The sequence below is a fragment of the Geotrypetes seraphini genome, chromosome 1, assembly GCF_902459505.1.
Source record: "Geotrypetes seraphini chromosome 1, aGeoSer1.1, whole genome shotgun sequence".
Classification (NCBI taxonomy): domain Eukaryota; kingdom Metazoa; phylum Chordata; class Amphibia; order Gymnophiona; family Dermophiidae; genus Geotrypetes; species Geotrypetes seraphini.
The window spans coordinates 165918847-165946326 of record NC_047084.1 but is presented as its reverse complement, the minus strand read 5'-3'; the positions used below and the strand labels follow the sequence as shown (position 1 = coordinate 165946326).

The 27480-nt window shown below is 44.6% G+C and overlaps 1 protein-coding gene across 1 annotated transcript in view; it reads left to right on the top strand.

Moving 5' to 3' along the window:
* Positions 1-27480, top strand: part of ASIC5 (acid sensing ion channel subunit family member 5) — a 112198-nt gene that overhangs the window by 33538 nt on the left and 51180 nt on the right. The window contains exons 6-9 of the mRNA XM_033958640.1: positions 4736-4885; positions 7250-7397; positions 10771-10827; positions 13799-13967. Coding sequence (XP_033814531.1) covers positions 4736-4885; positions 7250-7397; positions 10771-10827; positions 13799-13967 — 524 coding nt within the window. The remainder of the gene's footprint in view (positions 1-4735; positions 4886-7249; positions 7398-10770; positions 10828-13798; positions 13968-27480) is intronic.

Genomic DNA, 27480 nt, shown 5'->3' with positions numbered 1-27480 from the left:
ACATAACTTGACTGTAGAGTCAAAAATAAACTATTTACAACTTAGTTCAAATGTGAAATCAACTAGTTCCAAGCATTTCAAACCAAAGTCACTGCAAACTAGGGTTACCGGACATCTGGATTTCCCTAGCGGTCTGGATGGCTTTTCAAAACCCTTGGGTTTTGAAAAGCTTTTAAGAAATCAGTGTCAGGTAGGAGGGTATACCCGGATGTCCTCCTGCCTAACAAGAGCAGGCAGCGGGGGGGGGCGGAGCAAGGGTGGAATTGGGGGCGGGGTTGGGACTATGGTGGGTGGAACTGGGAGGTCCTGGGGGGGGCGGGTCTAGGGGTCTTGATTTTCTGATTGGAAAATCTGGCAACCCCACTCCAAACTATCTCTTTAGTATTTCCTTTTTTCTTTTCTCCACTCTTCCACTCACACGTTGTCTCTGTCCTCTCCCGGTGATCCGTTGGACTTGACAAGGTTTAGTAAAGACATTTCTTCCTTTGTGGTAAACCCCACTGGGTTCCCTCTTCCTTCACTCTATTTCAATGCTCTTCTGCAAATCCTCTTTGACGTTCTCCTCCCCACAAGAAATCAGCATTTTAGAAGTCTCTTTCAGTACAAGGGCTCCGGCAGAAGATCAGGATCACCAAAAGCCTGGATTTCAAGTCTTCCTCTCCTTTTATAAGACCCCTTCCCATGCAGGCAAAGGAGCCTCCAACTGTACCTACTGCTCTTTGCCACCCACACACTCACACAACTCAATGACTCCCTCTACTCTGAAACAGAGGTCACACCCATATAACACTCCTCTTCAAACTTTTACATGCTGCAAAGATACACATACAGGCAGCAACTTTCTACAATAATATCAGAAAACCATTAAAAACTATTCAGTGACTGTATTGAATAGGGTTACCAAACATCCGGATTTCTTTATTAATTTTTCAAATCAAATACAAAAGTGCAAAGAATGTATAATCAATTAATACAATAATCAGCACTTACATCCAAACAAATAATGATATAAAGTACATTTCCCCCCTCCCTTCCCCCCTCCCTGGATATGCGCAAAGATCAATTAGGAATCAAAGGCTTACTTGATCAATCAGTTTTTACAAATTACAAGTTTCTTTAAATTTTTTATTATGTCCCAGTTGTTCAGAATTCATTCTCTCCTATCTATAAAATTGACTCAGAGTTTCCCACCAAAAGCTGAAGTTCAGTCTGTCCCAGTTTTTCCAATTTTTCATTATTAACTGCCATAATATGAAGTCTATTCTTGCTTGCATTAACTGGACTCTTAGGTTGCAATAAAGTCCCCCATAAAACAATGAGGACATGTCCGGGGGTCAGGACGGCTTTTCAAAACCCAGCACTTTGTCCGGGTGTCGAAAAGCCTCTAGCAACGAGCAACATCAGGACGGCATCTGCGCACGCGCTGACATGATGCGATGACGTCATGAGCATTCGCTTCATGTCATCGCGTCACACCAACACATGCGCGGATGCCGTCCTGATGAGCAAACAAGTTGAGGGTGTGGGGCAGGGGCGGAGCACAGAACAGGGCGTGACTCGGGCGGAACAGGGTGGGCCTGGGGGGCGTGGCCAGGGGGCCAGATTTTCATTTGCGAAAATCTGGTAACCCTAGGATTGAATAGCATATTTATCATGGTCTCCTTTCCTGGCATTAGCTCCCTAATTCAATAATAGGGCACCTGTATTTCTGTATGAATTTTCAGAATACTAGCACTTAGGTGGGGATGTGTACACTTACAGTATATGCCTAAGTGAAATTCTGTATGGGCGTGCATAAGTGACATAGCATGAAAATGCAAGGGGTAAAGCATGGGTAGGGCTTCTGCCTAAGGGCGGAACTTACAGAATAGTGTAAGTCACACGCACTCTTGCTACATCCACACAACCTTAGTTACGTCAGTTCTATTAATCATTTCTATAACGCTACTAGACACACTGTAACCGGCACTAGCAACGGGACTCCTCAGTGCCCCTAGTGGTTACAGCTAAAAACTGCACCAGCGTGTGACCCAGTATGGAGTCACCCCGCAGATACTGCATTAATATGAGTAAAACAAACAAAAACCAGAACCAATGCACACAGCTCCAGGTTCAGTTCCAAAAGAAAATTTAATAGTCAGAATGGCAAAATCCAAAAATCAATATAACTTTCAAAAAACACAAAGAAAACCCCCCAAAAGGAAAACTCTGGGTCAGTTCAGGATTTCTCATCACAAATGTCAAAAATCTCCTCTGTGGTTTTATTCTCCACAGAGCTTCTTGCCATAAGGCTTTCAAAGCCTGCTCCTAGCAGGTTTCAGCAAAGTTCAGCTCTCTGCTATCATGCACCAATATTCAAACAGTTTTAAATAGTAAAGCCTCCAGCTTGTTTTATAGCACTGCTGAGTCTAAGGGAGTGCCTCAAGTTTGCCTTCAAAACCACAAAAACAGCTTTCATAATCCCTCCCAGTTGTTGGCAAACTTCTCCCCACAAAAAGCATTCGCAGCTTCTTAACAAAAGATGCAGAGAATCAAAAACAGTCCAGAAACAAAACCTCACAGTTCCCACAGTCAGTGTCCCAAGCTGACAAAAAACACAACCTCAGCCCAAAATAGCAAACAGAGAAAAAAAACACAGGGATTTTTTTTTTTTTTTGTTCAGGCTTTGCCAATCCTCGTGGCTTTCCTTGCAGCTCTACCACACACGAACTGGCTTGAGCTGCAAATGGTGGTGTGGAGCCAGCCTCTTCCACACCCAGGTCTAAGGCATTACCCTAGCTTGCCAGAAATGCTCTACTTGGGAAGAGACCCCTGCCTTCCCTCTCACCTCCCGTGCCACGCCCTGTTCTGACTGAGCCTGCTCTCACCTGGGCTTCTCTCTGGCTCCCCCGGTGGACACTAAGGAAATCACAGGGACCAAGGCAGGCACGGAGCCTGACTGGTCACAATATGCAGTGCTGTACACATTATGGCCCAGATTCTGTTAACGGTGCCTAAATCAGCCAGCGCGTAGAAAAACTATGCCGGCCACATGTCCATCACACTTAGGCGTCATTAACAGAATCACAGTTACCGATGACTAAGAAAAAACATAGGTGCCAGTAATGTAGGCCAGATTTTTAAAGGCCTACATTACCTAAGTATTTTTGAGAATCAGGACTAACGGCACCTAAGGTCATCTCTCCAACCTTAGGCAACACTAACCATCATGCATAGAGTATGACGGCAGAAAAGGGCCGGCAGCCCAACAAGTCTGCCCACTCAAGAACCTTCCCTCCTTTGAGAATCCATCTTTTAAGTATAACTCTGTAGCAACCCCACCTGTTTGTCCCATCGTCTCTTGAAGTCGAGCAGGTTACTGGCCTTGACTACCTGGCGTGGAAGACCATTCCATCGATCAATCACCCTTTCAGTGAAGAAGTATTTCCTGGTGTCACCATGAAATCTTCCCCCCTTAAGTTTTAGCGGATGCCCTCTTGTCGCCGTGGGACCCGTAAGAAAAAAGATTTCTTCCTCCCCTCAATGCAGCCCGTGATATTTTTGAATATTTCTATCATGTCCCCCCTTTCTCTGCACTCTTCGAGAGAGTACAAGCGCAGTCTGCTCAGACATTCTTCATATGGGAGATCTTTAAGTCCCAAAACCATCCTAGTGGCCATTCTCTGGATTGACTCCATTTTCTTTTTAAAATGAGTTTTTAATTGGTTTTAAATAACGCAGTCAATTACCGCACCAAATAAAGCCAATTAAATCCCCACACAGCTTTAACTAAACTGTAGTAGAGGTTTCTACCACCGCCCAGGGTGCTAAATGCTCTGACATTCATAGGAATTCTGTGAGCATCAGAGGAGCGTCAAAGCATGTAGCACTCCAGGCCAAGGTTTAGTAAAAGGGGGTAAGTTAGGCACTGGTGGTCACTATCAAGGCACCTAACTAGGATTACCAGACATCCGGGAAAACCCAAACTTGTCCTCTTCTTAGAGAATTGTCTGGGTGTCCGGACAGACTTTCCAAAACCCAGTAGTTTGTCCGGGTTTTGGAAATCTCTGACCACCCGGCCGCGTCTGGAGGACCTCTGAACATGTGTGGATGACATCACAGATGTCCGCGTATGCTCTGAGGCCATCCAGACGCAGCTCGAAGGTCAGAAGAGAAAGACGAGGTTTTGTGAGGGTGGAGATAGAGGAATGGTGCTGAAGGCGAAACAAGGTGGGGCTGGGGCAGAATGGGGCGGGACCATGCATCCCATTTCTCCAGGCAAAAATCTGGTAACCCTATGCCTAACTTACAGCACCCTATATGCAGGCACTATCCCTATGGGCTCTCAATCTAAGTTTTGTACCTGGGGCAATGGTGGCCTAAGCGACTTGCTCAAGGTCACAAGGAGCTACGGTAGGAATTGATCCCAGTCCACTGCACTAACCATTAGGATACTCCTCCACTCCAAGTAAATGATAAGATCACCAATGCTCTGTAATGGAGTTTTGGCACTCAGATGCCTCTATTGAATAAGCTCTGGTCATGTGGCATCAGGCACCTAAAATTAGCTCCTCAGTTATAGAATTGTCTCTTAAATGGGCAAACTAACCCAAAAGGTAATAGCAACAATTTTTTTTAAAAACAATGATTTATGAAGGGGACCTAACTGTAACATGGTGTGTCTGAGTCTAAAAAGCTTTAGGGAGAAAGTCAACACCGAAGTCAACTCATCTTGGAAATATTCACTTCCTATCAGTCTGAATTTACTGATGATCCTTCCCTTGGTTTTGTTGACGCTGGAATTACTTTCGTCATTCATTCGCCCGAGAAACCACCACAGTTTGATGGACTGGGCTTATGGACCCCAGTAGGAATGCACGCGCATGCCTCAATTCGCCAGCTTAAGGTAAAGAAAGAAATTTTCTTACAAAATAAAAATAAATATTTGGTCATTTTATAATAGGGTGTGTGTGGTTTAAGAAGTCACGAAGGCACCTGCTTAGGCATACATACCAGTCGATATTCAGCCTATGGTAGACTTTATGGCCCAGGTTCTCTAAATGGTGCTATTATTGGTGGCCGCCTTAAAAGCAGCTGCCAATCGTGTGTCAAACATGTGACGGTGCCATTTAGAGAATAAATGCCTACATCAAAGGTTGGCGCCAGAAATGTAGGCCAGAGTTTTCAAGGCCAAATTTCTGGTTCCTACCTTTGATGTGAATCATGCCTCCAGAGGCACCTACCAGCACCTAATACCATTTCTGACGTTAGCCACATCTTCAGTGGCATTAGGCGTTAGTGGGTGCCTCCGGAAGCATGATTCAAGTGCTGTTTTTTTAAGGCGCTGGTAGGCTTCTTGTAATTTTTCTTAAGTGCGCTTTCAAACAGCATTTTGGACTTAACTTAGGTGCCGGCAGAGTGCCTACTGGTGTTTAAGGGCTCCTTTTACAAAGGTGCGCTAGCGTTTTTAACGCACGCATCGGATTAGCGCGTGCTATAGTGCACACTAGCCAAAAATCTGCCACCTGCTCAAAAGGAATCGGTAGCGGCTAGCGCGCGGGACAATTTAGCGTGCGCTAGTCCGCACGTTAAGGCTGTAGCACAGTTTTGTAAAAGGAGCCCTAAGTTACGGTGCTGTTTATAGAATAGAAAAAAATTAGTCCCAGATATTCAATATTGGACCATGTCTGGGCCCCAGCACTTAATATGTAGGGTTGATTCATCTTAAGCTGACTACTGGCCAATATTCAGCCAGGGCCTCCATATTACTCTTATGCAGGTCCCAGCTGAATATTGGCTGGGATCTGCATAAGGGAATCTGGTCAGTTTATAATCCCCTCTCTTTCTCTCTCACATTACCTGGAATATCAACAGGTCTTTTCTTCCCTTTCTCCCTTCCCCAACCCCTCCTGAACATCACTCTGCCAATCCCCTTCTTCTTTCCCTTTTGGAACATCAATTCCCCTCTTCCAGGCCTACTTCCTGAGGTCTAGTAGGGGAACGGGCAGGAGCAACATCCATTTATTCCTTCCTGTCACATCTGCACTTTCAAAATGGCTGCTGCAGGCGCTGAGGCAATTTTGGGTGCCACTGGCCTAAATGTTAGGTGCATTAACACCAGGTAATGCTAGGCTTCTATAACTGAATCTAGGCAGCTGGATTCTGTTTTAGAACTGAATTCCAACATACTTGCTTCGCTTTGTCAAAGTGTCCTTCCAAATTGATTTACATCATGTTTGCAACAGCTCTTATGCACATTCTGAAGAACTGAAAGTCATCCTCCATGCTGGACTATACTTCTGGTGGGTGTCAGGTCAAAAGCGCGCCGGGACAAAGGCGCGCCCAGACAATTGAGCGCAGCGCACGCCGCCGTGCCGCTCTAAATTACTGTTTTTAGTGCTCCGACGGGGGGGGCGTGGGGGGGAACCCCCCCACTTTACTTAATAGACATCGCGCCGCGTTGTGGGGGGGTGTGGGGGGTTGTAACCCCCCACATTTTACTGAAAACTTCACTTTTTCCCTGTTTTTAGGGAAAAAGTTCAGTTTACAGTAAAATGTGGAGGGTTACAACCCCCCAAAACCCCCCATAACGCCGGCGCGTAGTCTATTAAGTAAACTGGGGGGGGTTCCCTAACAAAACCCCCCGTCGGAGCACCTAAAAACTGTAATTTAGAGCAGCGCGGCAGCACGCGCTGCGCTCAATTGTCGGCGCACGCTTTTGTCTTTCGCGCCGTTGTCTATGAACCCTTCTGGTGGAACTCTTTAAGCCTTTATCATAAACACGAATCTTATGCTTTTGAAAAAAAATGTATTTCTCGTTTGTCCCTTCAGACATCCTGTCACACATCGCCCTGGAAATTTCTTGACCAATATGTTCATTTTGCTCTCTAGACACTCCTATCCTCCCCTCTCTTTTTGCCTCTAATATTGGTTTTGCTTTTCTTTCTTTCCTTCCCTCTATTCTAACAATATGTTCCAGGACTAAGTTCTTGGTCTTTTCTGTTGTAAGAGGTTACATATACAGTAGACTGTATAACTGGATTATGTTTCTGTTTAGCAGTTTCAGGCTACTACTGTTGTACTGATTGTATGTTTATCTTCATTTTTTGTATTTTGTTTTGATTTTTCTAAACTCACAATAAAAAAGTTTGAACTTAAAAAAAAAAAAGAACTGAATTGCCTCTAAAAGGTCTAAAAGTAAACTTTATCAAATGTAGATATTCATCAGGTTTTATATATATATATATATATATATATTTTATTTTTAAAGACTATTATCCAGGAACACCCTTGGGGGGAATGCAACCCTAACATAAAGTTAAAGTATTCTACAATCTACAGCACTTATGGATGTGTGCAAGAATGCAAAGCAAGGCATATACAGAACCAGTGTGGATGTTTACCATTTCTGCTTCCAGGTAGGGTTTACTTTCCATACTCAGTAAAATGATCTTTATGGATCCAAACATTTTAAAATAAATTTATGTCACTGAGCATGTAAACCCAAACTACAACTGGGAACTAATCCAGTCTTTGAACTGTCCATTCTAGATGTTCTCGCATTAGATTGCTGATACCTTACCTTCTTATTTCAGTTCCTTTGCAACATTTTTCATTAAGATATCTTGCAGTAAGATACAAATTATATACAGGCAGTCCCCAGGTTAAGAACGAATTACGTTTTTAAAGCTGTTCTTAAGTCAGATTCTTGCTGCTTATCTCTGCTCCCAGCTGACATAAGGGCCGACCGACCATCCCTCAACCACACACTGTCCTTAATGTGGCCATGCATCATTTATGAATCTGCTGCAGGAGAAGTATAGGAGTCTAAGCCACTGGATATATTGCTGTGAAATCAAATGAAGCTGCAAACCACGTTCTTAAGGACGAGTCGTCCTTAAGTTGGGCGTCTGTAATTCGGAGGCTGCCTGTAGTTAATCTATATTTACTTATGTCATTGTAGCATTGCATTCATCAGAAAGAGAGCTGGTAATCGTGTGAAAAAATATGCCCAAAGAAACTGCTCCTAGGAAGTGATGTCAGAGGAAGAGCCAACGCTGGTGTGACAGCAGCTTGGGGGTAGTTCTTGCACTAGGAACATTGCAGCGGTACGAGGAAGGGAAGTGGCGTGGGCGTGTCAGGAGGGGGTGGGTAAGGAACATGTGGAGGTAGGGGGCAGAGAAGAGGGCAGGGGAGGTGAGCCTCTCACCCTTGCTACACCACCATCACTGGTGTTTGCTAAATTAACTGAGTGCCCTTGGGATGGGTCAAGAACTGGTTGAGTGGAAGGCGACAGAGGGCAGTGATCAATGGAGATCGCTCTGAGGAAAGGGATATTACCAGTGGTGTGCCTCAAGGTTATGTTATTGGGCATGAAGAACTTTTGTGCACAAAAGAGGAGTGGGACTTGGGTGTGGTAGTATGTGATGATCTTAAGGTGGCCAAACAGATTGAAGAGGTGACGGCAAAAGCTAGAAAGATGCTAGGGTGCATAGGGAGAGGAATGGTCAGTAGGAAAAAGGAGATATTGATGCCCCTGTATAAGATTCTCGTGAGACCTCATTTAGAATACTGTGTACAATTCTGGAGGCCGCACTTTCAAAAAGATATAAAAAGGATGGAGTCGGTCCAGAGGAAGGCAACTAAAATGGTTGGTGGTCTATGTCATAAGGTGTACAGGGACAGAGTTAAAGATCTCAATATATACACTTTGAAGGAAAGACGGGAGAAGGGAGATATGATAGACGTTAAAAATAGCATAACATTGTGTGCACTGACTTTGGATATATTAATAAAAATGATTTTTAAACATAAAAGTGGCATAAATATGCAATTGAAAGGAAACTCCAGAGTGAGAGGGCATAGCATGATGTTAAGAGGCTCTGGAGTAAACTGAGCAAATACTTTTTGTACAGAAAGGGTGGTAGATGCATGGAATAGTCTCCCGGTAGAGGTGGTGGAAACAAAGACTTGTACAGATTTGCTTGCCTGTCACCTCCATTAAATGCAAATCTATCTCATGCATATTCATTAGGGATATCTTGAAAACCCGACTGGCTGAGAGATCCCAGGACAGGTTTAAGAACCACTGGTCTAAGATATCACAAGTTTATCAGGCCTAGACGGTTCCTGTTCAAGTTCTTATCTCTATAAGCCAAGTACAAAGAGGACTGCAGATTGAATTAATGTAACAGTAGCAGCATGGGCTGGGTGAGAGCAGGCCCAGAGTCTTGTTAAAATACAGCAACGCTGCTGGGAAAGGGTGACCTGTTCATTTCACAGGTGAGGAGTAAATAAACACAGCTGGTCCTCTGACTCAGAGTTCTCCTATGTAGCCTACTCCTGAAGGGTATACACTAGGCCAGGGGTAGGGAACTCCGGTCCTCGAGAGCCGTATTCCAGTCGGGTTTTCAGGATTTCCCCAATTAATATGCATTGAAAGCAGTGCATGCAAATAGATCTCATGCATATTCATTGGGGGAAATCCTAAAAACCCGACAGGAATATGGCTCTCGAGGACCAGAGTTCCCTACCCCTGCACTAGTCTGTCTCTTAGAAGAAGGCAGCCCAGTTTTTACTCTGGCTTGATCTCAGACTTAAAGTTCTGTCTTTCATGGTCCAGTACAACCAGGACACTCAGTCATGGTTCCTAGAGTTCAGAATAGAATAGGATTCTGAGATAAATTTGGAGTACCTGCATAGAGCTTATGCAGCTTATACTTCTGTGGTGGCGACATAAATTGAAGGGCTTCTTCTCTTCTCCTGGGCCTCCCTAACATAGGGTTACCAGACGTCTGGATTTCCTCCTTTTGAGGACATCTCCGGGGGTTTGGATGGCTTTTCAAAACCTGGCTCTTTGTCTGGGTTTTGAAAAACTTCCTGACAAAATCGCGTCAGGAAGGGGCGTCCACACATGTTGTGGGCGCACATGACGTCACCGCATCACATCCGTACATGCGTGGATGCCGGCTGGGGATAGGGCTGGGGGGGAGAACAGGGCATGACAGAGGTGGAACTGGGCGGTCCTGGGGGGGGGCGTGGCCATGGGTCTGGATTTTCCCAAAGGAAAATCTGATAACCCTACCCTGACTGAGCTGTGCTAGGGGCTTTATCCTGCTTTGCCACGCCCTCCCTGCTCTGCAGCCTGACTTTTAAGATGGCTCTGAGGCTGTGAGCGAGTGCTGTTAAGGGGGAGCAGTAATTTCCGGTTCATAGACAACCCCGCGAAAGACAAAGGCGCGCGCCGACAACTGAGCGCAAGACGGAGGCGCGCGCCGAAGAAAATTACAGTTTTTAGGGGCTCCGACGGGGGGTTTTGTTGGGGAGCCCCCCCAGTTTACTTAATAGAGATCGCGCCGGCGTTGTGGGGGGTTTGGGGGGTTGTAACCCTCCACATTTTACTGTAAACTTAACTTTTTCCCTAAAAACAGGGAAAAAGTGAAGTTTTCAGTAAAATGTGGGGGGTTACAACCCCCCCAAACCCCCGCAATGCCCCCACAACGTGGCGCGATCTCTACTAAGTAAAGTGGGGGAACACTCCCCCCGTCGGAGCCCTAAAAACAGTAATTTTCTGTGGCGCGCACCTCCGCGCTGCGCTCAATTGTCTGCACGCGCCTTTGTCCCGGCGCGCTTTTGACCTGACACCGTAATTTCCTATAGACTCCCTCCCTTACATACATAGTCAGCTCATGTTTATCCATAGTCTATTCATTTTTTATAATTATATTATCTATTACGTATGTTAGATTTATAAACCACCTTTCTAAATAATGCTTTCTTTTGGTCAAACAGGGAATGGAATGGAATGTGATCTAGAAAAGTTCTACAATTGTGTATCTCCTGCACTGTGTGAGTACTTTAGTATTATTATTACAATAATTCAAAATTGTAGCAATATATTTTATGCTTGTGGCTCCTATGAAAGCAGTTGGGGCAGCATAGAGATAAACTGGAGTACAGTAGATATACTAGGGCAGGGTGTCAAAGTCCCTTCTCGAGGGCCGCAATCCAGTTGGGTTTTCAGAATGTCCCCAATGAATATGCATGAGATCTATTAGCATACAATGAAAGCAGTGCATGCAAATAGATCTCATGCATATTCATTGGGAAAATCCTGAAAACCCGACTGGATTGCGGCCCTCGAGGAGGGACTTTGACACCCCTGTAATAGGGTGTTACACAGGCAGAAGCACTTAATGCATAAAGAACAGGAACTTCAACTGGTGTACTAAGCTGCAAATAGTTGTGCAAAAGTGGTAAATAGTGCATGCTACTGAGGTAATTCTTTAAACTAGGTGCTAACGTTTATGTATAAACTAAACTAAACTAAACCTTAAGTTTATATACCGCATCATCTCCATAAAGATAGAGCTCGGCACGGTTTACAGGTAATTCAATAAATGAGGGAAAGACATAAGAAATTAGAGGTTATGAAGAGAATAGTTAGCTTTACATTTTAATTAGATAGCTTTACATTTTAGAGAAAAGCCAGGTTTTCAGATGCTTTTGGAATAATTGGAATGAGCCTAGGTTCTGCAGCGGGGCAGGGAGATTATTCCAAAGCTCAGTGAATTTGAAGAAAAGGGATTTCCCTAATTTACCTGCATAAGTGACGCCTTTTAACAAGGGGAAAGATGGTTTAAGTTTGTGGGCGGATCTGGTAGTGTCAGGTCTCGAAGAATTCCAGGATAGTGGAATTAGGAGAGGAAGAATGCCATGTAGGATCTTGAATGTTAGGCAGGTACATTTAAAGTGAATCCTAAAAATTACTGGAAGTCAGTGAAGTTTTGACAGAAGCAGGGAAACATGATCGAATTTGCTTTTTGCGAAGATCAGTCTAGCCGCAGTGTTCTGGATCCACTGAAGTCTTTGAAGACTTTTCTTGGTTAGACTTAGATAGATGGAATTACAGTAGTCCAGTCTGGAAAGAATGATTGATTGTACAAGGACAGCAAAATGTTGTTGGCGGAAGCAGGTTCTCACTTTCCTCAACATGTGAAGACTAAAAAAACATTTTTTTTTTTACCAGAAAGTTAAGATGATCATTAAAGGAAAGTGTAGAGTCATTAATGATGCCCAAAATTTTGCTTGAGAATTTGATCTGCAGTGTGGGACCAGAAGGTAGTGGAATGAGCGTGGCTAACTGATATATATATATTATATACTAGTCTTTAAGCCCGTTAAATTAACGGGTGCTAGAACATATGTGTGTGTGTCTGTCTTTCTTTCTCTCTCTCTCCTTAGCCGCTTTCTTTCTTTCTGCCTTTCTTTTTCCTTGGCTGTCCATCACCACCCCTTGCCTGCTCCCCCTGTCCATTTTCCCTTCCTTTTACCTCCACTGTGTCCACCACCACCCCTTCACTGCTCTCCTTATGCAGCAGCAGCCCTTCTCCCTTTGTTTTACCTCCCCCCTGTCCAGCAGCACCTCTTTCCTTCTCCCCCTGTCCAACATTAGTCCTCCGTTCCTTTTTCTTCACCTCCCCTATCCATCAGCATCTCTTTCCTTCTCCCCCTGTCCAGCAGTAGGCATCCCTTCCTTTTTTATCCTCCCTCCTCCTTCTTATCCCTATGATACTCTTACCTTGCTCTGCCCCTGATCAGAGGTTCCCGACAGCTGCCCAGTTGCACCCATTGGAAAAGTTCCCACTGCCGCATCACATACCCCTCCTGACGCGGCTCCCGCTGTCCTTTCTGTCTGTCTCTGTCCCTCTTTGCCTGTCTGTCTTTCTGTGTATCTCCCTGACCCTGTGTCTTTCTTCTTTCCTTTCTGTCTCCCTTCCTCCCTCTGTCTGTCTGTCCAAAGCAGCATTCCATCCCCCTCCATTTCCCTCCCCCCACACCAGTTCCCTGTGCACCTGCCCGTGTCTTTCTTATTTTCTTTGTGTTTCCCTTCCTCTCTCTGTCTGTCCAAAGCAGCATTCCATTTCCCTCCCCCCACACCAGTTCCCTGTGCACCTGCCCCTGTGTCTTTCTTATTTTCTTTGTGTTTCCCTTCCTCTCTCTGTCTGTCTGTCCAAAGCAGCATTCCCTTCCCCTCCATTTCCCTCCCCCCCCCCAGTTCCCTGTGCAGCAGCATTAGCGTTTCCTCTACCCCCCCCTTTCCCTTCCCGCGGTCCAGACTACAAAGGTGGTGATTCCAGCAGCGCTTGCATCAGTCTCCACACGCTGCTTCGGGCCCTTCTACTGCCCTGATTTACTCTGGCACGTCCCTGATGACATCATCAGAGACGCAGCAGAGCAAATCAGGGCAGTAGAAGGGCCCGAAGCAGCATGTGAAGACTGATGCACACGCTGCTGGAATTGTCATTCGGGCCCGTGGGAAGAGAAGGTGGTGGGCGGCATAGGAGGAACGGAGATTGGCGGCGGCGGCGGCAGGAGGAAGGGAGATCGTCGTCTGGCTGCGGTCCGGCTTGTGGAGGCGATAGGCTGGTGACGTATTAGCACGCATGCGCACTCCTTCAGCCACAGACCTACAGCGCACAGAACACGCAAATAGGAGTGCGCATGCGCGGCTAGCTCTTTATTATATTAGATTATGCACATAAATATTTAGAATACTAACTTACATATCTGTATATTCCAGCATCCAACCTAAGTGCTACTATCCAAATATTCAATTTACAGAGTGAGCATTTGCAAGGGGAAGTGTACGTGAAGATCTGTTTTGTAGGGATGAAGTGGTATATAAAACGAAGGATTAGATTAAATCAGATGAGTCTATGTCTGGTGTCAGTTTATTCTTCATGTAGAATACTTATGCATGGGGCATTCTTTCATTCACATTTTTTCAGTGCTTTTTTTAATCTTCTTGACTTTTCAGATAATATAGAAATATTGGGAGTATGTTCAGTAGGAACACACAATACTACCTGCCCCGTGCCTTGCGAAGAGACTGCGTATCCTACTACCATTTCCTATTCTACGTTTCCAAGCGAAAAAGCTATAAAGTTTATCTCCACAAAACTGAGGAAAAGCTCGGAGTACATCAGGTAATCATAGTCATCAGGTGAGATTTCAGGATGTTTTATTCGAGAATCACAGAGGTCGATTTTCAAAGCACTTTAACCGGCCAGAAGAGGCTCCTGGCCAGTTCAATTGCTTGTGTGGCTCCGATCGCCCCATTTTCAGTGGCCTTTAACCAGTCAGTGCTGCTGAAAAGGTTCTGGTGCGTTCCAGGGGCAGAGGCAGCATTTCATTGGCTTCCTGTTCATTATAGATGTAAGTTCATAATTTGATGTTTAACTTTTAAGGCTTTACATTTTGGGGTACCTTCCTATTTGGCTATCACTATTCCATGTACTCCAGCTAGACGGTTGCATTTATTGGATTCACATAGATTGGTTCTTCCCTCTCCTCAATGCGCTCACAATGAATCTATGTGAAAAGCTGCATACTTTTTTCTTAGCACCTATGCATTGGAATAGTTTACCTCCATATTTGGGGGGGAGAGTGTGGCGCAGTGGTTAAAGCTACAGCCTCAGCACCCTGGGGTTGTGGGTTTAAACCCGCACTCCTCCTTGTGACCCCGGGTAAGTCACTTAATCCCCCCATTGCCCCAGGTACATTAGATAGATTGTGAGCCCTCTGGGAAACCGTTTGAGTACCTGCATAAATTCATGTAAACCGTTCTGAGCTTCCTTGGGAGAACAGTATAGAACATTGAATTAAATAAATATTTCTGGTCTGAATTGCTTTGTCCTAAAGCATTACTTAAAGTTTATTTCTTTCAAATCACATTTAGGCCCTCCTTTTATCAAGCCACGTTAGGGTTTGTTTTTTTTTATTGCCAGCCACTGTGGTCTATAGTCATCTATATTTCAATAGCCAGTGATTAAAAAACCCTATTGCGACCTGATAAAAGGTAAGATTATGTCAGACTGGTTTTGCTGTCTTTGAGACTAACCCCCTTCCCCCCCCCCTTTTACAAAACCGTAGCGTGATTTTTAGCGCCTGCCACAGTGATAACAGCTCCAATGCTCATAGGCGTTCTATGAGCGTTGGAGCTGTTACTGCAGTTTGTGAGAGCATCAGTTAATATAAGAACATAAGAACATAAGCAGTGCCTCTGCCGGGTCAGACCACAGGTCCATCCTGCCCAGCAGTCCGCTCCCGCGTCGGCCCAAACAGGTCACGACCTGTCTGTATCACCAGAAGGGGCTCCCTTGCCACCTTGGTTTCTCATTTAAGTCCTGTCTTCCTATCGAAGTCCTAACCCTCCGGTCTTGCACATGCACGACCTGGTTTGGTTTCTATACTCATTACCTGGTTAGCTTTCTATACTTGTGTTACATCCCAGCTCCTCCCTCAGTATCCCATGATCCCTTTATCCTTCAGGAATCCGTCCAATCCCTGTTTGAATCCCTGTACCGTAATCTGCCTGATCACTTCCTCCGGTAGCGCATTCCAAGTGTCCACGACCCTTTGGGTGAAAAAAAACTTCCTTGCGTTTGTTTTGAACCTATCTCCCTTCAGTTTCTCCGAATGCCCCCTCGTACCTGTTGTCCCCTTCAGTCTGTTCAATATGAGTTCCTTATTATGATGGGAGAACTGGTACCCAAATTCCAGCATCCAGGTTTCCAAATATTCACATGCATTGCTGAGAGCTATGTATGCCCCAACATTGAATATCCAGGGTTAGTTCAGCTCAAGGCCAGAAACAGCTAACCAGCTGCTTCTCGCTACAGGCTGAATATCAAGCCCTATGTCTAGCCTAGATGACATAAACATGAGAAATAACAGCTACTTAAGAAGCGAAAATTAAGATAAGTAAAACTATCAATTTTCTCAAAATTAAAGAGAAGTGCATTTCAAATTTTGCTTGTTTGGTTGGGAACTAATTGAATAACAATCTAGAAGTGAGAGCAATATTGAACTAATAATTTTAAATGAAAAGTATAAAAATAATAAAGAGAATTATATATTACTAGCTGTATGTTTCTAATTTTTTGCTTTGTGTGTTTGTTTGTGTTTTTTTGCTGATTGTCTACTTGGTCGCTGTCAGTCTGTCTGTCTCATTTGCTGCTGTATGTCTGTATGCCTTTTTTTCAGTCTAACTCCTTGGCCACTGTATGTCTGGAAGGTTTTTTTTTCCTGAATTTATCCTTGGGCATTGTAATTTTTATTTTTTTCTGTTTGTCTCCTTGGCTGTTTGTATTTTTTTGCTGTCTCTCTGTCTGTCTGCTTGGACGCTGTATGTAAGTATGTCTGTCTCCTTGGCTGCTGTATGTCTGTTTGTCATTTTTTTTCCTGTGTCTCTCTCTCCTTGTCCTCTGTGTTTTGTTATTTTTTCAATCTGTGTCTTTAGCCCCCTGTCCTTCTGTGACTGTCTGTGTGTCTCTCTCTACTTGTGCACTGTTGTTTGTTTGTTTTTTTCAATCTCTCTTTAGCTCCTGATCCCCTCTCACTGACCCTTGCGCGACTGCATGTAATTCCGGTTAGGTTTCCATGGCAACCCTGCTCGCGGGTCTGTGAGTGTAGGGCCGTTTTGTCGGGTCTGGCGGCGCCGGGTTGGGAAGAGTCCTGGCTCCTTTTTTGGTTTGGGCCCGTGCAGAGGGGCTCAACAGCGCACAACCACCTTTCCTTCCCTCCCTCCATCAGGTGCAGTGCAGCTCCACCAATGTTAAAAGCAGCCACGCTGAAATCGGAGCCCTGCCACTGCCGTAGCACTTTCCCCTCTGCCTTGGTCCTGCCCCTTCTCTGACATATGGGACCGCGGCAGAGGGAACGTGTTACGGTGGCGGCAGGGCTCCAATTTCAAAGCAGCTGCTTTTAACATAGGCGGAGCTGAACTGTACCTGATGGAGGAAGGGAAGGAACGGTGGGGCAAATTTGGTCAACGGCAGGAATTGTTTGGCGGACCAAACACTGTGAAACCGTGAGGAAGGCCACCGCAGCCTCGCAGCTAGGTAGGGGGACAACAATGGCGCTTATGCTCAAGCCCCCGCCGCAGCTCCTCTCTCGATCCTGGTGCGGTTCGAGAGAGGATTCGTGGTGGCGGCTTGAGCATAAGCGCAATTGTTGTCCAAGTTGCCGAGTTTGGTGACGTAAACCCGCGCATGCGCACTAAAAAAAACGCGACGGATCAGGGAACACGTTTTTTTTAGTGCGCATGCGCGTCCTACCATTTTATTATATTAGATATGAAGAATTTTGAATAAATACATTCAGGTTTTTCTGGCCTATGACTGGAGCGTGGAGCTTAAAAAAAAAAAACTACACAGAATATTGTGGTCTATGACAAGACGGTGCGTAGGCTCCTTTTCTGAGGCCTTTTCCTGAATTAGTGAAAAAATCTATAAAAATAATTTTTAGGAAAAAGTAGAAATGCGCTGATCTTATTAAGTGAGTTCATTTTTGTGCTGGTATAACATATAAGTTTGGCCATACACTGCAGTTAGCATATTTGTAAAGGTGATCTAGTTCCAGGGGGCTATGAAGCTCACTGAGAGTAGCATTTACTAAAGCTTTTTCTCCAATGTCTGTTTCTAAAAAGTGTTGTGCAGTAAAACTAGAAACAGATTTTGAAAGCCATAAAACGTCATTAACACTGCACGTTAGAATATTGTTTTATTACTGTACTGGCAACCCGTTCAAAATGCAATAATCAATCATGTTGAAACATCCTCCCATTACTGAATTTATAGCATATAGGAATTAAGTACAAATATTAAAGATACAAAAGTTGACAACGGCCAAATGTGAAGCCTATTGATTTTTGCAATATGAGAGGAGAGAAAAAACAATTTACGGCGCTGTTTTATAGATATGTAAACAAAGCAATCTAAAATGGCAGGAAGTGTCATTAATTGGTTCTGTTAGCCGAAGGATTATTTCCACATCAGAAAAGTGAAATCAGATCGCTAATTGTTATCATAGATCTGAGCGTTTGCTGCTACTCACAAAAGCTCTCGTCACAGTGTACGCTCGTGTCTATTCGAACACAGCTAAACTTAAAGATTCAAAGAAGAGCAACCAAAATGAGAAAGGGAATGGAGCTCTTCTCGTATGAGGAAAGGCTAAAGAAGTTGGGGCTCTTCAGCTTGGGAAAGAGACGACTGAGAAGGGATACGACTGAGGTCTACAAAATCCTGAGGGGTGTAAAATGGGTAAAAGTGAATCTAGTTTTCACTCCTTCGAAAAGTACAAAGAGCAGGGGGCACTCAATGAAATGACAGGGAAATATTTTTAAAACAAATAGGAACTATTTTTTTTTTCACTCAAAGAATAGTTAATCTCTCTGGAACGGTTCATAGACAACGGCGCGAAAGACAAAAGCGCGCGCCGACAATTGAGCGCAGTGCGCGCCACTCTAAATTACGGTTTTTAGGGGCTCCGATGGGGGGATTTGTTGGGGAACCCCCCCAGTTTACTTAATAGACATTGCGCCGGCGTTACTGTAAACTGAACTTTTTCCCTAAAAACAGGGAAAAAGTGAAGTTGTCAGTAAAATGTGGGGGGTTACAACCCCCCACACCCCCCACAACGCCCCCCACAACGCAGCACGATGTCTATTAAGTAAAGTGGGGGGGTTCCCCCCTGCCCCCCCCGTCGGAGCGCTAAAAACAGTCATTTAGAGTGGCGCGGCGGCGCGCACTGCGCTCAATTGTCTGGGCGCGCCTTTGTCCCAGCGCGCTTTTGACCTGACACCCTCTGGAACTCGCTGCCAGAGGAGGGTGATTTATAGATTATGTACCTTGAGAACAAACTACATTCAAGGAATTCTGGGATAATGACAATCCAAATATCTCAATTCCTAAAGCAAGAGTTATTAACAGGGTTTTCCTTTCCGTTATAACCTCTAAAGAGTTTTCCAGAAACGTCGTTAAATTCATGTTGTCATTTGTCCCTTGAATCTCATTAGGAATGGAAACTTCTACAGGTTTCTTTAATTGCAGATAATTAGCTCTAACAATTGGTGGCAAAATTTCCTTAAAGTATTTTCTTGCCATCTCCATTGGTGAAATTAAGGGACATTTAGGAAAGTTTAGGAGTCTCAGATTATTTTTCCTTAGTTGGTTCTCAAAACTTTCCATTTTCCTGACAGTAAATGATCTTTCTTTTACCAATTCCAAATCCAAAGTTTTCATTTCGGATATTCTTGACTCCTGTTTTTCTAATTTCTCACTTAAATCTTTAAGGACCAAGCCCTGTTGCTCCACTTTAGAGTGAATAGTCCCATAATCAATTTTTAAAGTGGAAAAGGATAGTTTGAGGTTAGCGTCCATAACTGATATGGCCTGCCATAAAGCCTCCATGTTTATTACCTTAGGCTTCTCCAACACCCCAAAGTTGATGTTACTTCCTCCCGAAGCTCCTCTCAACTCCTCTGGAGAGTGGGAAAGCTGCTGCTGTTCTCTAGCTTCTTCAGCTCCCGATAGAGTTGGAGCTGGCTGTCCTCCTTCTCTGGGGATCGATGTGCCTTCCGGGGTCATCATTTCCTCAGGAACTCCCGACTCTGCACTGCTTCCGGGTTGTGGTGGTGGCTGCCTCTGTTCCGGACTCAACAACGCCCGAATGTGCTGGCTGAGTTCGCCCGACGTATTCGGGCTTACCCCTGAAGTAGCCCCCGAAGATTCACTCGAGGGGGCTAACGCTCCCTCGATTGTAGTTTGCACCAGACGCGGTGCCGCTATCGCCGCCGGAGGGTTGCTGCGAAGGGCTCCTTTCCTCTTCCCCATATCGAGGTAAGAGGGTTGCTAGGTCACTTCAGCAAAACGCCTGCCGACTGCAAGAGAGGGAGCCTCCTACTCAGGCGTCCGCTCTCATCGCCATCTTGTTTCCTCTCTCCATCGCCATCTCCAAATATCTCAATTCCTTTGCTAAAATCAAACCCTCTTGATTAGCTTTATATAATATTGTCTTTAATTTGCAACTGAAATGATGCGGTTTAGATCTTCTTGTACCCTTACCTGGTCAAGTATCTCATTATTGATTGATTGTCTATAGTCCTCCCCTAAGTAATTATCCTGATTCATAACCACTGTCCCCTTTCCTTGTCTGCAGGCTTTATTATCAATGATGAATCCCGTTTTAATCCCCACAATGCCACCCGTTGTTTCTTAGTTAAAAGATCTTGTTTGTATTTATTACATTAAGGGCTCCTTTTACAAAGCCGCGTTAGCGGCTTTATCGCATGCCCATTTTTTAGCGTGCGCTAACCCTCGCGCTAGCCGAAAAACTACCGCCTGCTCAAGAGGAGGCGGTAGCGGCCAGCGCGGCCGGCAAATTAGCGCGCGCTATTACGCATGTTAAACCGCTAACACGGCTTCGTAAGAGGAGCCCTAAATCTGTTCTAATCGTTTGGGTCAGTATACTACATCTATATGGGGCAGGCGGTGGATACCAATGCCAAGAGCACTTTTTGGATTTTACCATATAGCATCTCCTGAGCCTAAAGGACTGATTGCTTTTGTGGCGAAAGTGATGCTGCTAGGACGTGCTGAGGATCGAGTCGGTGCAGCGAACGGTCACCAGGATGGTCTTGGGGCTCAGGGATCTCACGTATGAAGAAAGACTAAAGAAATTGCGGCTGTACTCACTTGAGGAAAGAAGAGAACGGGGAGATATGATTGAAACGTATAAGTACATCACGGGACGCATCGAGACAGAAGAGGATATCTTCTGGCTCATGGGACCCTCGACCACCAGAGGGCATCCACTGAAAGTCAGGGGAGGGAAGTTTCATGGCGACTCCAGGAAGTACTTCTTCACCGAAAGAGTGGTGGATCATTGGAACAGACTCCCACTCCAGGTGATAGAGGCCAGCAGCGTGACGGATTTTAAGAGAAAATGGGATACTCATGTGGGATCGTTAAGGGAGTAAACTCAGGGGGGAGGGATACTTGGAATGGGCAGACTTGGTAGGCTATAGCCCTTTTCTGCCGCTTTTTTCTATGTTTCTATGTTTCTAGGCAAGAAGACCATTTTGTTCAATTGGTTATCCAATGAGCCACCGACTTATAGTCAATGCATATTGTTGATGACAGTGCATGCCTCTCCGGAAGAAGCAATTTGCTGATCTTGACACAGGTCCTGGCCGTCGCTTTTGTTTGATTTGAGAACACTTTTGGATGGATCTCACTCCTCAAGCTCGGAGTCGATTATTGAATTTGTGGCATTGCTTGTTTTATGCCTTGTGTGCTTCTGGACTGGTTTATTTGAATGGGACAAGGAGGGTGGGGGATCATAATGTGCATATGTAAAAGAAAATTGTTATACTTTGACCTGTTTACTTGCACTTTGCAATTTAATAAATATATTTAAACATAAATCTGTTCTAATTTTTTAACATCCTCAAGAACTAATTTCTCAAAGTCTCTCAATAGAGGGTGGACAGGACCCAAATGGTATGTAACTTTTTCTTTGGTCCCTCTTTATATGGTATTTAGGCCCCTCCCAGTGCATCTCAGGATGTACCAAGCAGGGTCAGGGTATCGCCAGTTTGAAGAAGTGGGCCCGGAGACAGGAGGGAGTTAACATCCCTCCTGCCACTCTTCAGAAAAGGTGTGAATGGGCCAGGTGAGGGAGAGGGTTGTTAAGCTGGAGGGCCTGGCCTGGCCACTAGACCACCAGTGTTTTCAGAGGGACATTCGGTGTGTGTGTGGGGAGAATCAGGTCAGCTACTGGACCACCAGGAGTACTTTGGGGGGGACAGGGGGGCAGAGTAGTGCGGAGGTCCACCAGACCACCAGAGTTTTTTTTGTTTTTTTTTAAAGTTGGGGTTAGGGTTCCCTGGTCGTGAACACAAGAGTTTTGCCTACCGCACAGCTCTTGTGGGCACATGACCCAGGAAATTCTAACCTATTAGCAGCCAATGTTCGACAGTAACAGCATGCGTGCATATAATTTGCATGCTGTTAGTGTTCAACGTTGGTCGCTAAAAATAGACCAGTGTTTCTCTGGTGCAGAGGAGGAACAGCACCGGAATTTTGTGCATGTACCCTGAATGTGATTGTATCGGCGTGCTCTGCTGGATTTGGTCTGATTGCTTCTCATATCTGATTGAACTGACTCTCCTGATTCCTATTTAAAAAAAAAAAAAGTTGTAGATGAATTCCTGGAAGTGAAGGGTTGATCTTTTCCTGAAGAATGACTACAGGGCAAATTAAAATTACCCAAGATGTCTACAGAATAAAAGCGCTCACATTCGCACAAACTTAATCAGAAACGTTGGGTATAACCTTGTGTGGGAGTTTTCAAGGAGGCAGTTTCATAAAGGCACATAAGCGTAAGTGTTGTCTTTATGGAGAGGAGGAGTTGCTTAATGGGGGGTTGAGAACTAGAAAACCTGGGTTTGATTTTTATTGTGGCCCCTTGTGTCCCTGGGCAAATCACTTGACCCTCCATTGCCCAGGTACAAAAACTTAGATTGTGAGTTCAAGAAGGGCAGTGAAAGTACCTGAGTATAATATAATGTAAACTGCTTTGGTTGTATCACTTAAAGCAGCTAATGCAAATTTTACTGCACAGTAGACATTAGCGCAAATCTGCACTTCTTTCTCCTGTGTGAAAAACAGCAGCAAGAAGTAAAAAAATCTTGTGTTAACTGCTTAACATGGGAGTGAGCTTGAAATTGGTGTGACCTGGTTGGTGGTGGAGTGGTGAGCAGTGATGCCTAGTGCAGTGTTCTTCAACCTTTTGACACCTATGGATCGGCGGAAATAAAATAATTATTTTGTGGACTGGCACAGGTCTGCAGACCGGCAGTTGAATATCACTGGGCTAAGTCATGCCCATCTCCACTCAATCTCCACCCCAGCTCCCGCCCCCATAATAGTACTAATTGTAACACTATTTTTTCCATTCATTTTTCATATATACACACAATATAATTGTATTAACAACACAGCTGAAGAACGCTGTCTTGGGCCCGATGGACATGCTGGTCCCTGTGGACCAGCAGAAAATTTCTGCGGACTGACAGTGGTCCACAGACCGGCGGTTGAAAATCACTGGCCTAGTGCATGGGTCAATACCGCATGCTAGCTGTCACGACTGCCAATAGCTCAGCTATACTTACTGCCACCTCAAGAGGAGGTGGTAAGTGCGGCTGCAAGATCAGTAATCTCTCAGCCTGCTGACAGGAAAAGTGCTGTGGCAGCGTAGCTCCGATCTCTCCCCCCCCCCCAAATCTGGACTCTCACCCCATACTCCCATTTTAGAAGAACATCAAAATATGCTCACATGACACCTTGTCTTCATCAACTGCACTGGTTGCCAGTGGCTTTTAGAATACAATATAAGATTGTGATGATTTGTCATCAGTTTTTGTATAGTATAATTCCAGAGTATTTCATGGGTAAGATAACCACTTATCAGCCCAAAAGATTGTTGCGTTCTGAAAATTCTGCTTTGTTAATCTGAAATATGTAGAAACCTATGCAAATGACTTTTTGCTGTGCTGGGGTGAAATTATGGAATTTGATGGTAGGGCAGCTAAGGAAAGGCGCTGATAGAGGAACTTTGAGAAAATGACTCAAAACACAATTGTTTGTTAATGCTTTCCTATAGGGTCTGACTTGTTCTGATCGAGGATTAACTATGATTTTTAATTCTGATGATTTGTCCCTCTTTTGTACCATTTTTAAGTATTATGTATGTGGATATATTGTAAACCGCCTAGGAACTAGACCAGGGGTGGGCAACTCCGGTCTCGAGGGCTGGAATCCAGTCAGGTTTTCAGGATTTCCCCAATGAAAGTAGTGCATGCAAATAGATCTCATGCATATTCATGGGGGGAATCCTGAAAACCCGACTGGATTCCGGCCCTCGAGGGCTGGAGTTGCCCACCCCTGAGCTAGACGGTATCGAAATTTTAAAAATAAATAAATAAAATAAATAAATACCCCCTCCCCAACATCAGGACACTCACCTGATTCCCACCTGACATGTAGACACCCTCTTCATCCCTCCCCCAATGGGGGGAAGAGTGTCCTTATGTCAGGACTGTGAATGGAGGAGTAGGATGCAAGAGTGTGACAGGGGGTATCGGATAGGGAGGAGGGATGCAAGGTGGGAGATGGGTAGGCCACCGAGCAAAACTTACTGCACTTTAGTAAAAGGGCCGCACAATTTCAAAACAAAAGAGTTAAATTTGAACCTGGGTCCTTTGCATTACAGTCCAGTGCACGAATCTCTAGGCTGCAACTCTGCTCTGCATAGATAGCTGTGTGGCCATTTTCTAAGAATGCTGCCATATGGATATCCCTTGTTTTCCACCATTCTATGAGGGGCTGCTGAAAAGTTCTCATATCACTGGAAGAAAAAGTGTGGGATAACTTGTAAGTTTCATGGCTCTACATCAGGGGTCTCAAAGTCCCTCCTTGAGGGCCGCAATCCAGTTGGGTTTTCAGGATTTCCCCAAAGAATATGCATGAGATCTATGTGCATGCACTGCTTTCAGTGCATATTCATTGGGGAAATCCTGAAAACCCGACTGGATTGCGGCCCTCAAGGAGCGACTTTGAGATCCCTGCTCTACATCATTCTCTTTTTGGTTGGGCTGAGAACTTTTCAGCAGCTCCTCATATTGTGATGTCATAATGCCTCATTCCACCAATGCCTAAGAGCCAACCTCATTGGTGATGTCACAATGACTTGGTATCCCTATACTTGTGCCCATTTACTAGTTGGAATTGCCTCATTGAAACAAAAACTATTAAGAGAAGTGTGGAATAACTTGTAAATTCATGACTCCACATCATTCTCTTCTTGGTTGGGCTGAGAACTTTTCAGTGGCCCCTTGTAGGTTGTGAAATAGCTGTTCGCGTTGAACATCTCTAGCACAAGAACTTCCAACTCACATACATACAGGAAATCTTGACATAGTTCTGATTCCAATATACCATCTGTTTGGAACATTCTGACTTGGACGTCCTTTCGAAAATGCATCTTTATTTAAAGTGCCATCTCATTTACTAACAAATCTATTTCCTACCTGTGTCATAAAATAAATTAGTAATTCATTTCTTATCTACTTGTACTCCATTATTTCTAAACAAAACACTTTTGGAGTATTGTAATTGAACTTTCCTGTGATTTTAAGTGGACTTATATTCTTAAACAACACACAGGCTTTATAAATTTGACATCAGTCCATGACATTGTGCAACACCTTCACCACTTTAAAATATATATACTGTGTATATATATATATTTTTTTAATGTAATGTACTCAGATCTGTAAACCTCAGTGCTATAATTATATCATAAGCAGAGGTCGCTGGCTGGGACCATTGTAGCAATGTTACAGCCCCAGTATGCCACCGTCAAACAGCAATAGCATTTATAAAATAAACATTCAACTAAACGAGGCAGCTCTTCATATGCAGCTTCCTACTACTTAGTATGAATCAACCCTCGACTCGAGTTTCACATAGCGCGTCATCAGTAGGGTATATACTATTTATCCGATTATCTGATGTCTTCTGCTTTTCTGCTTTAAGCTGGAAAATTCTGCCTTCCACAGTAGTCAAAGAAGGTCTGGGAATTTGGTAATTATTTGGTTTGGACCTTCTCAGCAGTTGGGACATGTAGTTTCTGCTACTGATTTCTTATAGCTGGTTTGGGAAAGCTAAACCAGTTCTAGTTGTCTTGGACACTGTTTGAGGCGGTTTCAATAAAGGAAGATTTTACTTCTGAATATTCCTGGGAGCTGCTTTGGGTATTAGGCTAGCAGACTTAGGGATACTCTCACTGTTTTTAATATCAGGTCCCTCCTCTGGCAAAGATTCCTTACTGCTAACAGGGGCAGCCCTGTGACAGTATGAATTTGACATTGATGGAAAAAATTAAGACCTTGGGGATTCATTGTGATTGTTCTTTAGATTTTAAATCTCAAATAGGCGTGGTTGTTAAAGGTTGCTTTTTTCATTTGTGGTAGACGCCGTTTAGAGAATTGTGGCGTTAGGCCTATTCTATATAGGACGCCCATGTGAGAATCTCAAAAGCCACTTAGGCAGCATCAGAATCTGGCTCTTAGACCTGGTTTTACATCGTCACAACGCATAAGTTCTGTCCAGGTAGCCTCGTAAAACTTTTGATTATCCCTGCAGTACCACTATGTTGGCCCACATCTTTGGTAACATGACTTTTAATGCTCTTAGCATATGTCATTGCCTTGGACAGTATTTTCACTCTGGTCCCATTTTCTTTTTTACTTCCACCCCATTGTATGTTAGCACAGATTAACAGAATAATGATTATCTTTTTAGAATCTATTACTATAATGTGATTTTAATTTGGAATATTTTTATAATATAGGCATCCCTCATTTCACCCCAATATTAAATGTACTACTAATGTAATCCTGCTTGGATATTATTGTATTACTAGTCTTATAGCCCATTACATTAACGGGTGCTAGAATATATGTGTGTGTGTGTCTGTCTTTATTTCTTTTTCTCTCTCCTTAGCCGCTTTCTGTGGTTTTTTTTGGGGGGGGGGGGTTTCCTTGGCTGTCCACAACCACCCCTTGCCTGCTCCCCGTCCATTATCCCTTCCTTTTACCTCCCCTGTGTCCTCCACCACTCCATCACTGCTCACCTTATCCAGCAGCAGCCCCTTTATTTTACCTCCCCCCTGTCCATCGTCACCTTCTTCCTGCTCCCCCTGCACGGTCTAGTCACTGGCCTCATTAACAATTTAAAGCAGCTGTAAAATAACCCTTAGCATATCCTCATAAGCAAAATACAAAATATCAAACCATAACCAACCTACCCCATCACTGCTTATCCTCTCCTGTATTGCATTGCAAATGGCAACGTGCCTGGTGAACCCTTTCAGCCTCGGCTACATTGGGAATGCTCCAGACTGTGTTATAAGTGTTCCTTTCCCATCTCACCTCCTGAGAGTGAAAAGGAGAGTGTTTGGACTTTTAAAAAGACCCCGGGGGAAGTTCTGAAGTGGAATTTTTGTTGTTAGTATGTGCAGAGAGGGAAGGTATAGTCCACGACACCAGGATGTTAACTTTGCAGTTGTGGCCATTTTGAAGATCTTCTGCCCTGCTCCTTGCCTTACTATATTTTTAAGTTGAAAGACACAGCGGCGGTGGCTCCTCTCAAGATCCCCGACTGCATCGGACTTCCGACGCAGGTGGGGATCCTGAGAGGAGCCGCTGTCTCGTCTTTCAACTTAAAAATATAGTAAGGCAAGGAGCAGGGCAGACCAAAGAACAGCACGGCTGACAGCTGCCGCGTCCGACATCCGCCTCGGGGGAGACAGCCGCCGCGTCCGACATCCGCCTCGGGGGAGGAGAGAGGACTTCAGGCAAGGAGCAGGGTAGAGCAAAAAACAGCATGGGCTGACAGCCGCCGCGTCCAACATCCGCCTCGGGGGAGGAGAGAGGACTTCAGGCAAGGAGCAGGGCAGAGTAAAAAACAGCACGGGCCGACAGCCGCTTGGAAAACGGACGCACGCGATGGGAGTGTGCATGCGCGGCCTAGCATTTTATTATATTAGATTGGTGGTATATCAAATGTAGGTGAAATATACACATAATAGTCA